The 12,218-nt window shown below is 33.7% G+C and overlaps 1 protein-coding gene across 1 annotated transcript; it reads right to left on the bottom strand.

The window, feature by feature from the left end:
* Nucleotides 1-4: 4 nt before the first annotated feature.
* On the bottom strand, nt 5-6,153 carry LOC140016733 (heat shock protein 90-5, chloroplastic-like). The gene is made up of 19 exons (XM_072070373.1): nt 5,675-6,153; nt 5,202-5,275; nt 4,823-4,948; nt 4,646-4,739; nt 4,467-4,550; nt 4,201-4,344; nt 3,867-3,983; nt 3,400-3,444; nt 3,231-3,311; nt 3,014-3,118; nt 2,798-2,938; nt 2,350-2,442; nt 2,112-2,189; nt 1,765-2,019; nt 1,446-1,548; nt 1,185-1,359; nt 982-1,087; nt 582-671; nt 5-473 (listed from the first exon to the last, which is right to left on the bottom strand). Exons 1-19 carry the CDS (start codon nt 5,960-5,962, stop codon nt 273-275), a joined length of 2,400 nt encoding a protein of 799 aa, XP_071926474.1. The 5' UTR covers nt 5,963-6,153; the 3' UTR covers nt 5-272.
* Nucleotides 6,154-12,218: the final 6,065 nt, after the last annotated feature.

Genomic DNA, 12,218 nt, shown 5'->3' on the forward strand with positions numbered 1-12,218 from the left:
CGTATTGTTCGGAAGTTAGATCCATTGCAGGAAAGCATGAGAGTCGTGAATCATGCATGCGAGGTAGGACCTTGTGTAAACAAAATATGGCTGTCATAAAATGCCGTGGCATTACAGAAGAACTCCTATGAATGTCCTGAATCTAATTCAGTAATCCGATCAATGGGCCAGTCCTCAAAGTAAGATTTATCTCCCGTCTCCAAAACTTCTGTATGCCACAGTTGCAAGGGCAGTTACCCAAAAAGAATCCAATCTTCGCAAGAAATCTGCGTTTACTCCCAAGGGTCACTTTCTGTTCTTACTTCAGATGGTTCAACTACTTGTGCCTCTGAGGCTTCTGAAGAGCTCGCGTCTGATTCTGTCGAATCCTCTCCTGCCCAAGCTTCACCTTCTTCCGCTCTGCCCCATCTTCCTCCCACAGCCATTGCCATCATTTCGTAAATCTTGTTACCCAACTCTGCTGGACTATCAGGCTGTGACAGGAATCCAACAAATTTCAACAATGTAATAAGATCCATCACTCAATTTCAGATCATTGAATGAATGCTGCACACAACAGACAAGAAATTTTTCATACTTACAGTGAAACCACTGGAGATCAATGCGGTGTCGTATAAAAGTTCCACTACCCTCTTGGCATCAGTGCTATTGGGAGCATTTTTGCATGCGGCCTGCAACAAGCATAGCCAAAGTCAAATTAGTAGCAGAAATTACACTGTTATAACAGGAACCTCATAAATCGCCTGCTGTTAAGCCCCCTATATCCACATCCTCTCACTTGTAACGTCACAGCATGCTTGACAATTTCAAAAATGCAACCGTATATAAGGAAAGCCAATACTAGATGTCTACCAGAAATCTTCGGCATTTTTAAGTCAGTCAGTCACAAGGTTATGTTAACCAAAAAAATTACACTTTCAAATAAGTTACAATTAGCAGCAGCTTCACATACATATTCGTGATTAAGGGGAAATAACTTACATTTAGGTCTTTGATTATAGGATGCTCAGGATTAATCTCCAGGATTCTCCTCCCCCTCATGAACTCTAAACTTGCAGTATCTCCAAGGGTCTGTGCTCTCATTAACCTGTTCAGGAAGTTAAAAGAGAACTTCAATTCATCTCTTCAAGACAGACAACTTTATTTGTAAGTTTAAATGTCATCAAGATAAAGCCACAACACACCTTTCCATATTAGCAGACCACCCGAACTTGCCAGAAACAAGCACACATGGTGATGAGCTTAATCGTTTTGAGACTTGAACTTTTGCAACCTGATCTCCCAGCTGTTGCTTTATCCAGTCGCAAAGAAGATTGTACTCTTGCTTTGTCTCTCTTTCTTTCACTTCATCCTCATCGCCTGTTAATCCCCAAGTCCATATAATGTCAAAGTGTGAAATATAACAAAGAAAATTGCAGCAAACCGCACTGCAAAAGCATACTAACCAAGCTCCAAATCTTCCTTGCTGATATCAACAAACTTCTTTTCCTTGTAAGTCTGTAGATTCTGTATCGCAACTTCATCAATTGGCTCAATTAGATATAACACCTGTGGGTGAAAAGACCACAAGAACTGTCACCTACAATGGCGAAACACAGATAGAAAGGCAATATAGACATCCTTTGGGGAACCAGGCGAACAGCTATAGAGCAAAATCTACTTATAAAAGCAGCACAGAAGAGGCCCAGCCAACCACCACTCTATCAGATACCTCTCAAAGTCAATTTCAATCAAATTCAAAGATTTCAAACATCAATTAAATACCTCAATATCCTTCTGCACCAATTTCTCCACGAAAGGAGCAGTCTTGGCACTCTTTAAGCTGTCTGTTGCCAAGTAATATATAGCCTTTTGATTCTCTTCCATGTTCTCCACATAATCATCCAAGCTTATCGGCTCTTCTTCACTTTTCGAAGAGAAAAAGCGTAGCAAGGGAGTTATCCTCTTGTGATTTCCAGAGTCCTCAATACAGCCCAATTTCAGAAATTTACCGAAATTCTCCCAGAACTTCTTGTAATCCTAAAATAAACAACCAAGTTGAATGAAATCCCACAAGCAAGAGCAAATTAAAGCCCAAAAAAAAAATTCAAACACTTCCATCAAATCCCGACCTCTTTGTTCTCACTTTCAGAAAGTTCCTGAATCATGTCAAATGCTTTCCTTACAAGCCGCTTCTTCATTATCCTCACCTAAGCAAGAAGAAACAGGATATTTATACCATGAATCATTATCACAGATACTCTGTACACATTTAACAGCAAAAACATTACAGAATCGGTGATCTGTCTATATATAATAGAGTAGTAGCTGGTTCATCTTTAATGCAAGTGCAATATGGTTTCCACTTACAATGCGGCTTTCCTGAAGTATTTCTCTGGAGACATTAAGAGGAAGATCATCTGAGTCCACCATACCCTTCACAAAGCTCAGATATCTTGGAAACTGCAAGTTTTCAAATCCACAAAATCCTATCAGCAATGGAGGACTCAATTATAGCAGATAAAGCCCACTGGAAAAAGTTGTTTATCATAAATTTCATTTGATTATCCTACATATAATTGCGACCTGATCCTAGTCCATCCATCGAATGTCTTTATGTACTTAACAATCATGCACAGTAACATAAATCCAAAAGAGGGGAAGAGATAAATGAAGAGACTTTCGCTTTCCTGATGCAAACAATGTTTTGCCATGAATCACACAGAACAAAATACACATCATATACAAGTTTAGAGCTTAATTTTCAAACAATGAAACAAGAAAGTCAACTTGCTGCTTGAGCTATCATAGCACTCACCAGTTCACCATCAAAGTCATCAGATATGAAAACACGCTTCACATACAGACGTATATTCTTTGTCTTTGGATTAATCACTTCCTCATTGTTAAGAGGAGCCATTCCAGGTATATAGAGAATACTTCTGAACTCGACCTCACCCTGAAAATCAAGAAGGCAAAGTCAAAATAGTTCACCAACATCTAGCAGTTATAGAATCGAAGTGGCTCCAAGTACCTCAGTGGTGAAGTGTATGTGTGCAAGGGGATCCAAGAACTCATTAAAAGTCTTCTTGTAAAATTCCTGGTATTGTTCTTTCTCGACTTCCTTTGGACTGCGCATCTACAATGGAGAATTTTAGCAACCACCTTAGTGCTACATGAATAATATAAGTCAAAAGAAAACAAAAAAGAACCAAATGCCATGCTTCAAAATACAATTATAATGGACTTACCCATATAGGCTTGGTTTCATTGGTTAATTCCCAGTCCCAATACTTCTCTGTTGTTGTCTTTTTTTTCTTTGGCTTTTCCCCCTGAATAATGATGATATAAGCAATCAATTAACTATCTCATCTTCATAGAGGAAGCATGGCATAATAAGCATTTAAGTACAACTCTCACCTCTGGTTTTTCTTCCCCCTCCTTAGGTTCCTCCTCCTCTTCAACCTGTAGAAAGTTTTAGCATCCAATAAATCAACACCAACACTATTAGCCAAAGCCAGATAATGGAGAATTCCAATTTATTACTAGTATGGACTATAAGACACAATGCACGAAGTAATTTTCTATTGAAACCAAGTATACATTTGTTAACAATGTTTTACCAGAACAAGCCAGTGACCATCACAGAAATAGTTCCAATATAGAAGCAACTATGATGCTCTGTAAGACATGCTTTGTAAACACTAATTCCATGAGAAATTCAGATCCAGGAAAAAAATCGATCCGACTACCTATACAAAAACAACTCACCCAACAATATCAACTTATGGTGGTATATCTGTGTGACAGAGAGGGAGAGAGAGACAGAGAGAGAGAGAGAGTTTGTTCTTCTCAGAGGGAACAAATTCAAAAGAAAAAACCCACACCTCAACAGTTCTTGATTTCTCTAGCCAAACATAGATGGGGAAGGAAACAAACTGTGAGTAGTTCTTCACCAAATTCTGGATCCTGGTTGGCTCGGAGAATTCATACTTATCATCCTCCTGCAATAATAAAAAACTTTTCAGATTGCTTTTGATGTTGTACTCCCTTTGTTCTAACTGTTTACAACACTGAACTGCAGAGTAGAAGTCATTACCTACCAACAAAAGCATATACAAGACATAGGAGGAAAAACTAATTTGAACTTCCTACCTTCTTTTCCAAAGTGTATGAATGAAAGTTTAAGATAGGAGACCAATTATGTACTCGAATGAGTACCTTTAGATGAAGTGTGATTTGTGTTCCTCGAGGTAAGAGCTTTTCTGGATCAGTTTCCTCCCTAATCACATATGAACTGCTATCAGCCACAGCTTCCCAAACATATTGCTTATCCGACCTGGGGCTTTTTGTGGAGACTACCACCTGATCAGAAAGATTATAAACGCATAAAAGTTATGGAAAGGACAAGAGACAAAATGAAGAAGCCAGTCCATAAAACTGGAATTGACCAGAATCACTTTCAAATGAGACCAAAGATATTTTACCTTTTCAGCTACCAAAAATGCAGAATAGAAACCAACTCCAAATTGACCAATTAAACTGTTGTCTGCTCCAACATCCTTGTTTTCCTGATAATAAGGAAGGACACAAATTTCAGATTGAACACATTATTACATCAGAATGCCTAAACATCTGATTTGAACAAATACTTCCAAGTAAATACCTTAAGAGCTTTCAAGAACTTAGAAGTACCACTCTGGGCAATAGTTCCAAGACAGTCTATAAGTTCATCTTTGGTCATCCCAATTCCAGTATCCCTTGAACAGAAGAAAACTTTCATGAACAATTTAATATACTTAACCACGAATTAATAAAGTAAATAGTTTCTAAACATCATTACCTTATAGTGATGGTCCCATTGTCAGGGTCAGGTTTGATTCGAATTTCTAGGTCACCAGCATCCCCAAGAAGACCAGGTTCGGTCACACTCAGAAACCTCAACTTGTCAAGGGCATCACTTGCATTGCTGTAAGAAAGAAAAATTCAAGTCAGCTCAGCTAAAAAAAAATCTGAAGAAACACTGTTACGACTTCAAAAGCAAATGGCCAGCATTGATGCATAAATAAGAATATTAAAGAAAAATACTAACTTTGCATTAACTGTACATCCGAGCAGGAGACATTGAATACTAAAGTACATTGCAAGTATTTTAAGAACCTACATATGACAGAACTCCAAATGCCATGATAATAAAAGTGGAAAGATTTAGATAACATCACCTCACAAGTTCTCGAAGAAAAACTTCCTTGTGGCTGTAAAGACTGTGAACAATCAAGTCCAGCAGGCGACTAACCTGCAATTTGTCCAAAGTTATCAACTTTCAATACCCACATACAATCTCCAAACTTAACAAACCAAGCAACACTCAAACACAGACCCATCAGACAACAGAATACAGAGTTGTCCAAACAGCCTACCAATCGAGTTGCTATCAAGACCAATAATCAAATCTTTAAAATTCATTCTTTTTTTTTTTCAGTCCAAGAATCAATCTTTTCTTCAACAAACTACTAAATTGCTATGCACAACATTGCTCAACATCGCAAAATTCGAACTTTCATATAATTTCAATCAATTCATGCTTCGTTGTATCAAATAGAAGAAAACCCACAGTCCAAAATCCAAAAAAAAAAACTTTACGCCAAAAAAGAATAACAATCAAATTCAACAGATAAGTAGGAAAAAAAACCACCTCAGCCTGGTAGTCATGGATTTCCCCAGAGACCTCAGGAGCCTCCTTTTCAGCCACAGCAGCTCCCCCTTCACACTTAACCACCACTCTGCTTTCTCTCCTCTCTAGCTTCCACTTAAGCCCAGATGATTTTAACAAACTATTTCTCAACCCATTTCTAGGCAAAAAAGCACTTCCCAATACCCCTACTCTACTGTTCTTAGTCTCCACTGATGAAAACGGGGCCTTTTGATAAGGAAGTGAAGCCACAGAAGCAGATGTAACACTTCTGCTTAATACAGGGGCCATTATTTCAAAAACCCAGATGGGATTTTCACGTTCAACGTGTTTTCTTGCTTGTAGAAAGAATCAGCAGCGTGTTGACTACTGTTTACTCGTTAGTTAAGGGGCGTGAATTGCGACGAATGAGGCTAATGCGTGACTGTGTGTGTGTTAAAACCCTCGCAGATCAAGAAGAGGGGGTTTTAGGGGAAAAGAGTGGAGAGTTCTAGAATCTGGGAATTTACAAAGGAGCAGGGAGGTTTTGGTTGGAATTTTGCGTAGGGGGAATTCTAAGGTGTGGATGCTGCCATGTCATGTCAGCACATACAATATCCTGATAATTTTGGGAATTTTATTCAAGTATTTTATTCGACTTTTACTGGGCTATTTACAAAAATATTTACTTCATTCATTGAAAATTAAAACAAAACTCTTATTTGTAATTTGGTTTTTAAACCATGGGAAGCTGACTCGTTCAATTAATTGAGATGAAATTCTCCTGATTCCCCTTCGTCAAAATTTATGTTGGCTTCCTCCAAGGGTACAAACTTCTCCTTTCACCTTCTCTCCCTCCTTCCTTTCAAGAGTGCAAACTCTAATATGTTTCGAGCCGAAATCTTAAAGACTTGGATGATAAAGTGAAAAAGATTATAAATTAAAATATTTTAAATTTAAAATCTATCATTTATTAAAAAAAGACTAAATCGTAAAAGCAATGAATGTCTCCTATGTTAACTTCTAAGTTTTGGATACGCGTTTTATTGAAGATGTAGAAGTAATTTCGTTGTAAAGAATTTGTTGGCTGTCACTAGAATATTTCACCTGTTCATAAATTTAATTTTAGATAATTAATTGTTTTAATGTGCTTATGCATACATATATATTCAGCCATTAAGCATACAGTAGTTTTGGGGATGAAAAAGAAGAATCAATTTGACTGTTGGTTTTGACCCAGAAAAAGAAAAATACACTACTATTTAAGTCTTGGAAAATGGGAGCCTACTTCTGTAAAATCGATTTCACGAATTCCATAATTTTATAAGTCATGACTCATAATTTTACTAGTTTTTAAGGCCTCGCGCTACGCGCGAGGTTGCCCTAACTTGTGTTAATTTAATTTAATTTTATGGAGTAGGTTAAACGATGATAATTGGTAATATGATTGCATTTGATAATTAGAAAGTCATTTTGTATAGAAGGTATAGATGTATCAGTGTATGTATATATCAACCGTTATATGCAGTTGTTTTTAAACTGGTTTTTTTTTCCCCTGGTTGAAATATTTATTTTAAGTTAAACGTTCCTTTGTTGGAACAGAAGGGAAATCGTAGTGAAGAACAAATTCAGTTTATCATGAAAATTCTTGCTTCTCAAGGTAAAACAAAGCAAGAAAGCTAAAGTGGGAAAACAAAAATGTTGGGCTTGAATATAAAGTATGGAGTAGAGGTGTTGAAATGGGTGACTTGGGTGGGTTTGGGTTGGATAAAATGGGTAATGGGTATAAGTGAATTAACTCATTTATACCCATTTAATTAGATAGGTATAAATGGGTAAGTCAAAAAATGAATTGGGTAACTCAATTACCCATTTACAACTTATTTATTTTAACTTTTGGTAAACTCATTTAAATTTATTTTTGCAAAACAAGTTATCAATTTATACCACTTTTTGTACCCATTATTGGTTTTAAATATTTATTTATAATGTTCAATAAATTTAATTATCAATTTTTTTTCATTTATACTCTATGTTACAAAATTATCTATTATTTAATAATTGAATAATAAGAATATAAAAATTTGAACTAAGTACTATAAAAATTAATATAAAAATTTAATTCAAAAATTTTGAACTTATACCATCTATTCATGGACCGGTATAGGTAAATTTAATTAGGTGGGTTGATTTGTCACCTCTAGTAATAATTGAATAATAAGAATATAAAAATTTGAACGAAGTACTATAAAAATTAATATAAAAATTTAATTCAAAAATTTTGAACTTATACCATCTATTCATGGACGGGTATAGGTAAATTTAATTAGGTGGGTTGATTTGTCACCTCTAGTATCGAGCCATTATAACAATTGGTTTGAGTTTTATTAATATTGTCAACAAAATGGCTACGAAAAATGAGTACGAATTTGGGTTGGATAAAATGGGTAATGGGTATAAGTAAATTAACTCATTTAATTAGATAGGTATAAATGGGTAAGTCAAAAAATGAATTGTGTAACTCAATTACCCATTTACAACTTATTTATTTTAACTTTTGGTAAACTCATTTAAATTTATTTTTGCAAAACAAGTTATCAATTTATACCACTCTTTGTATCCATTATTAGTTTTAAATATTTATTTATAATGTTCAATAAATTTAATTACCAATTTTTTTTCATTTATACTCTATGTTACAAAATTATCTATTATTTAATAATTGAATAATAAGAATATAAAAATTTGAACGAAGTACTATAAAAATTAATATAAAAATTTAATTCAAAAATTTTGAACTTATACCATCTATTCATGGACGGGTATAGGTAAATTTAATTAGGTGGGTTGATTTGTCACCTCTAGTATCGAGCCATTATAACAATTGGTTTGAGTTTTATTAATATTGTCAACAAAATGGCTACGAAAAATGAGTACGAATTTGGGTTGGATAAAATGGGTAATGGGTATAAGTAAATTAACTCATTTATACCCATTTAATTAGATAGATATAAATGGGTAAGTCAAAAAATGAATTGTGTAACTCAATTACCCATTTACAACTTATTTATTTTAACTTTTGGTAAACTCATTTAAATTTATTTTTGCAAAACAAGTTATCAATTTATACCACTCTTTGTACCCATTATTAGTTTTAAATATTTATTTATAATGTTCAATAAATTTAATTACCAATTTTTTTTCATTTATACTCTATGTTACAAATTTATCTATTATTTAATAATTGAATAATAAGAATATAAAAATTTGAACTAAATACTATAAAAATTAATTCAAAAATTTAATTCAAAAATTTTGAACTTATACCATCTATTCATGGACGGGTATAGGTAAATTTAATTAGATGGGTTGATTTGTCACCTCTAGTATCGAGCCATTATAACAATGGGTTTGAGTTTTATTAATATTGTCAACAAAATGGCTACGAAAAATGAGTACGAATTTCGTCCAACATGGTAAGTTGTTTCTTCTACAATCTATACTGAAAATGTTTAAAAGGTAAGATGAGGGTTTGAAAATCAAAGTCAAAGGTAGATGTCACGAGTGCAGGACCATCTCTCGCTCTCTCTATCTCTGTTGGGCTCAATGTATCCAAAGTGGCAAAATTTTCGTTGAAATGGAATTTCTCATTTCACATGTTAGGCGTAGCTGGTGTATTCGGCGGCTCCCTATTCAGTGCCCATAACAAAGCCACGCGGATAGCAGGAAATTTCCAGCAAAGCCACCACCACTGAATGGCAAAAGACCAAACTGCCCCTCAAGCTCACACCAATCACGCTATAACCGGCCCATTTTCACTGTAGCTAAGCCAGCTGGCGCTTTTAGTATAGTAAAGATATATATATATATATATATATTATTTTAATAATAAAATTACATATATATCCCTAATATTTTATTATATGTTAAGAAAAATTATTATTTTATATATTTTTTAAAAAATAAATAATTATATATTTTTTTTTTAAATCGAGCTCGAGTTTTACATTGAGAGCTCGTCAAGTTCGAATTCGAATGAGTTTGGGAAAATTAAGTTGAGATCAAGACTCGTTTTAATTAAGTCAAAACTCGACTCGACTCGATTCATTTGCAGCCTCATATATGATACCAAAAAATCTTCACGGTGTATTTAAAAAAAATAAATAATTATATTTATTTTTTTTTAAATCGAGTTCGAGTTTTACATTGAGAGCTCGTCAAGTTCGAATTCAAATTCGAGTTTGGGAAAATTAAATTGAGATCAAGACTCGTTTTAATTAAGTCAAAACTCGACTCAACTCGATTCATTTGCAGCCTCATATATGATACCAAAAAATCTTCACGGTGCATTTCAAGATGGGCGGTGACTATGTTCGTTATGCCAGGTCCGATTCCGATATAAAATGGTGACGAATAATCGGACTCGCAATAACCAATCACAAGCCTGATAAGCGGACCAAATCAATTGAACTCAAATTGCAAACTCCCGCTTTTAGTATAGGTAGGTAGATAGATATATATATGTGAGACATGCCCGCAAGTTTTTTAATCCATTTTTTTAAATATATCTTTAGAGATCAAGATCTAATGGTTCAAAGAATATCAAGTGTTGGGAGTGGGACAATAAACTTTAAATATGGGGACAAACTGATAAAATTATGGATATACATTATAAATTTCAGTGGGGTCAATAGCTCCCACTGCCTCCAACTATCTTCGGATTGAGAGTTAGGCTATATAAATGTCTACAGAAGAACCGAGCAACAATCAAGTATACTCAATGCAAATCCTAAAGCCACCAATATGTTGACACTTCTTTTGTTGAAGAAAAGAAGCAGTTCTTTCTCTTGTCGCCCACACCACTGAATGACAAAAGCCAGAAAATTTTCAGCAAAGCCAAAGCCATGCAGACAGCAGCAAAGCCACGCGGACAGACAGCATCGAAGTTCCAAAGTCTCTTGTCGCTCACACCACTGAATGACAAAAGCCACCACCACTGCATCACAACAGACCAAACTGCCCCTCAAGCTCACAGAAATCACGGTATAACCTGCCCATTTTCACTGTAGCAACTCTAACTCGCACCTTTAGTATAGTAAAGATAAGTCATGACTCATAATTTTATAAGTCACGACAGATTTGCACACATGATTCACGCTTTATAATTTCAGGAAATTTGACTAATACAGTTTGATTAGTGTTTTTTTGGAGCTAATTGTTGTTTTGACTTTACAAACACTTGCTCTCGAATGAAGAATTGCAGGGGCCCACGCTGCAATAGTTAGGCTGGTTACCACTTGGGATCTTTACCAACATCTTTGGTTCGAGTTTCAGTTGTTATCGTTTATACTCTATGTTACAAAATTATCTATTATTTAATAATTGAATAATAAGAATATTAAAATTTGAACGAAATACTATAAAAATTAATATAAAAATTTAATTCAAAAATTTTGAACTTATACCATCTATTCATGGACGGGTATAGGTAAATTTAATTAGGTGGGTTGATTTGTCACCTCTAGTATCGAGCCATTATAACAATTGGTTTGAGTTTTATTAATATTGTCAACAAAATGGCTACGAAAAATGAGTACGAATTTGGGTTGGATAAAATGGGTAATGGGTATAAGTAAATTAACTCATTTAATTAGATAGGTATAAATGGGTAAGTCAAAAAATGAATTGTGTAACTCAATTACCCATTTACAACTTATTTATTTTAACTTTTGGTAAACTCATTTAAATTTATTTTTACAAAACAAGTTATCAATTTATACCACTCTTTGTATCCATTATTAGTTTTAAATATTTATTTATAATGTTCAATAAATTTAATTACCAATTTTTTTTCATTTATACTCTATGTTACAAAATTATCTATTATTTAATAATTGAATAATAAGAATATAAAAATTTGAACGAAGTACTATAAAAATTAATATAAAAATTTAATTCAAAAATTTTGAACTTATACCATCTATTCATGGACGGGTATAGGTAAATTTAATTAGGTGGGTTGATTTGTCACCTCTAGTATTGAGCCATTATAACAATTGGTTTGAGTTTTATTAATATTGTCAACAAAATGGCTACGAAAAATGAGTACGAATTTGGGTTGGATAAAATGGGTAATGGGTATAAGTAAATTAACTCATTTATACCCATTTAATTAGATAGATATAAATGGGTAAGTCAAAAAATGAATTGTGTAACTCAATTACCCATTTACAACTTATTTATTTTAACTTTTGGTAAACTCATTTAAATTTATTTTTGCAAAACAAGTTATCAATTTATACCACTCTTTGTACCCATTATTAGTTTTAAATATTTATTTATAATGTTCAATAAATTTAATTACCAATTTTTTTTCATTTATACTCTATGTTACAAATTTATCTATTATTTAATAATTGAATAATAAGAATATAAAAATTTGAACTAAGTACTATAAAAATTAATTCAAAAATTTAATTCAAAAATTTTGAACTTATACCATCTATTCATGGACGGGTATAGGTAAATTTAATTAGATGGGTTGATTTGTCACCTCTAGTATCGAGCC

Source organism: Coffea arabica, chromosome 11c (assembly GCF_036785885.1).
Source record: "Coffea arabica cultivar ET-39 chromosome 11c, Coffea Arabica ET-39 HiFi, whole genome shotgun sequence".
Lineage (NCBI taxonomy): Eukaryota > Viridiplantae > Streptophyta > Magnoliopsida > Gentianales > Rubiaceae > Coffea > Coffea arabica.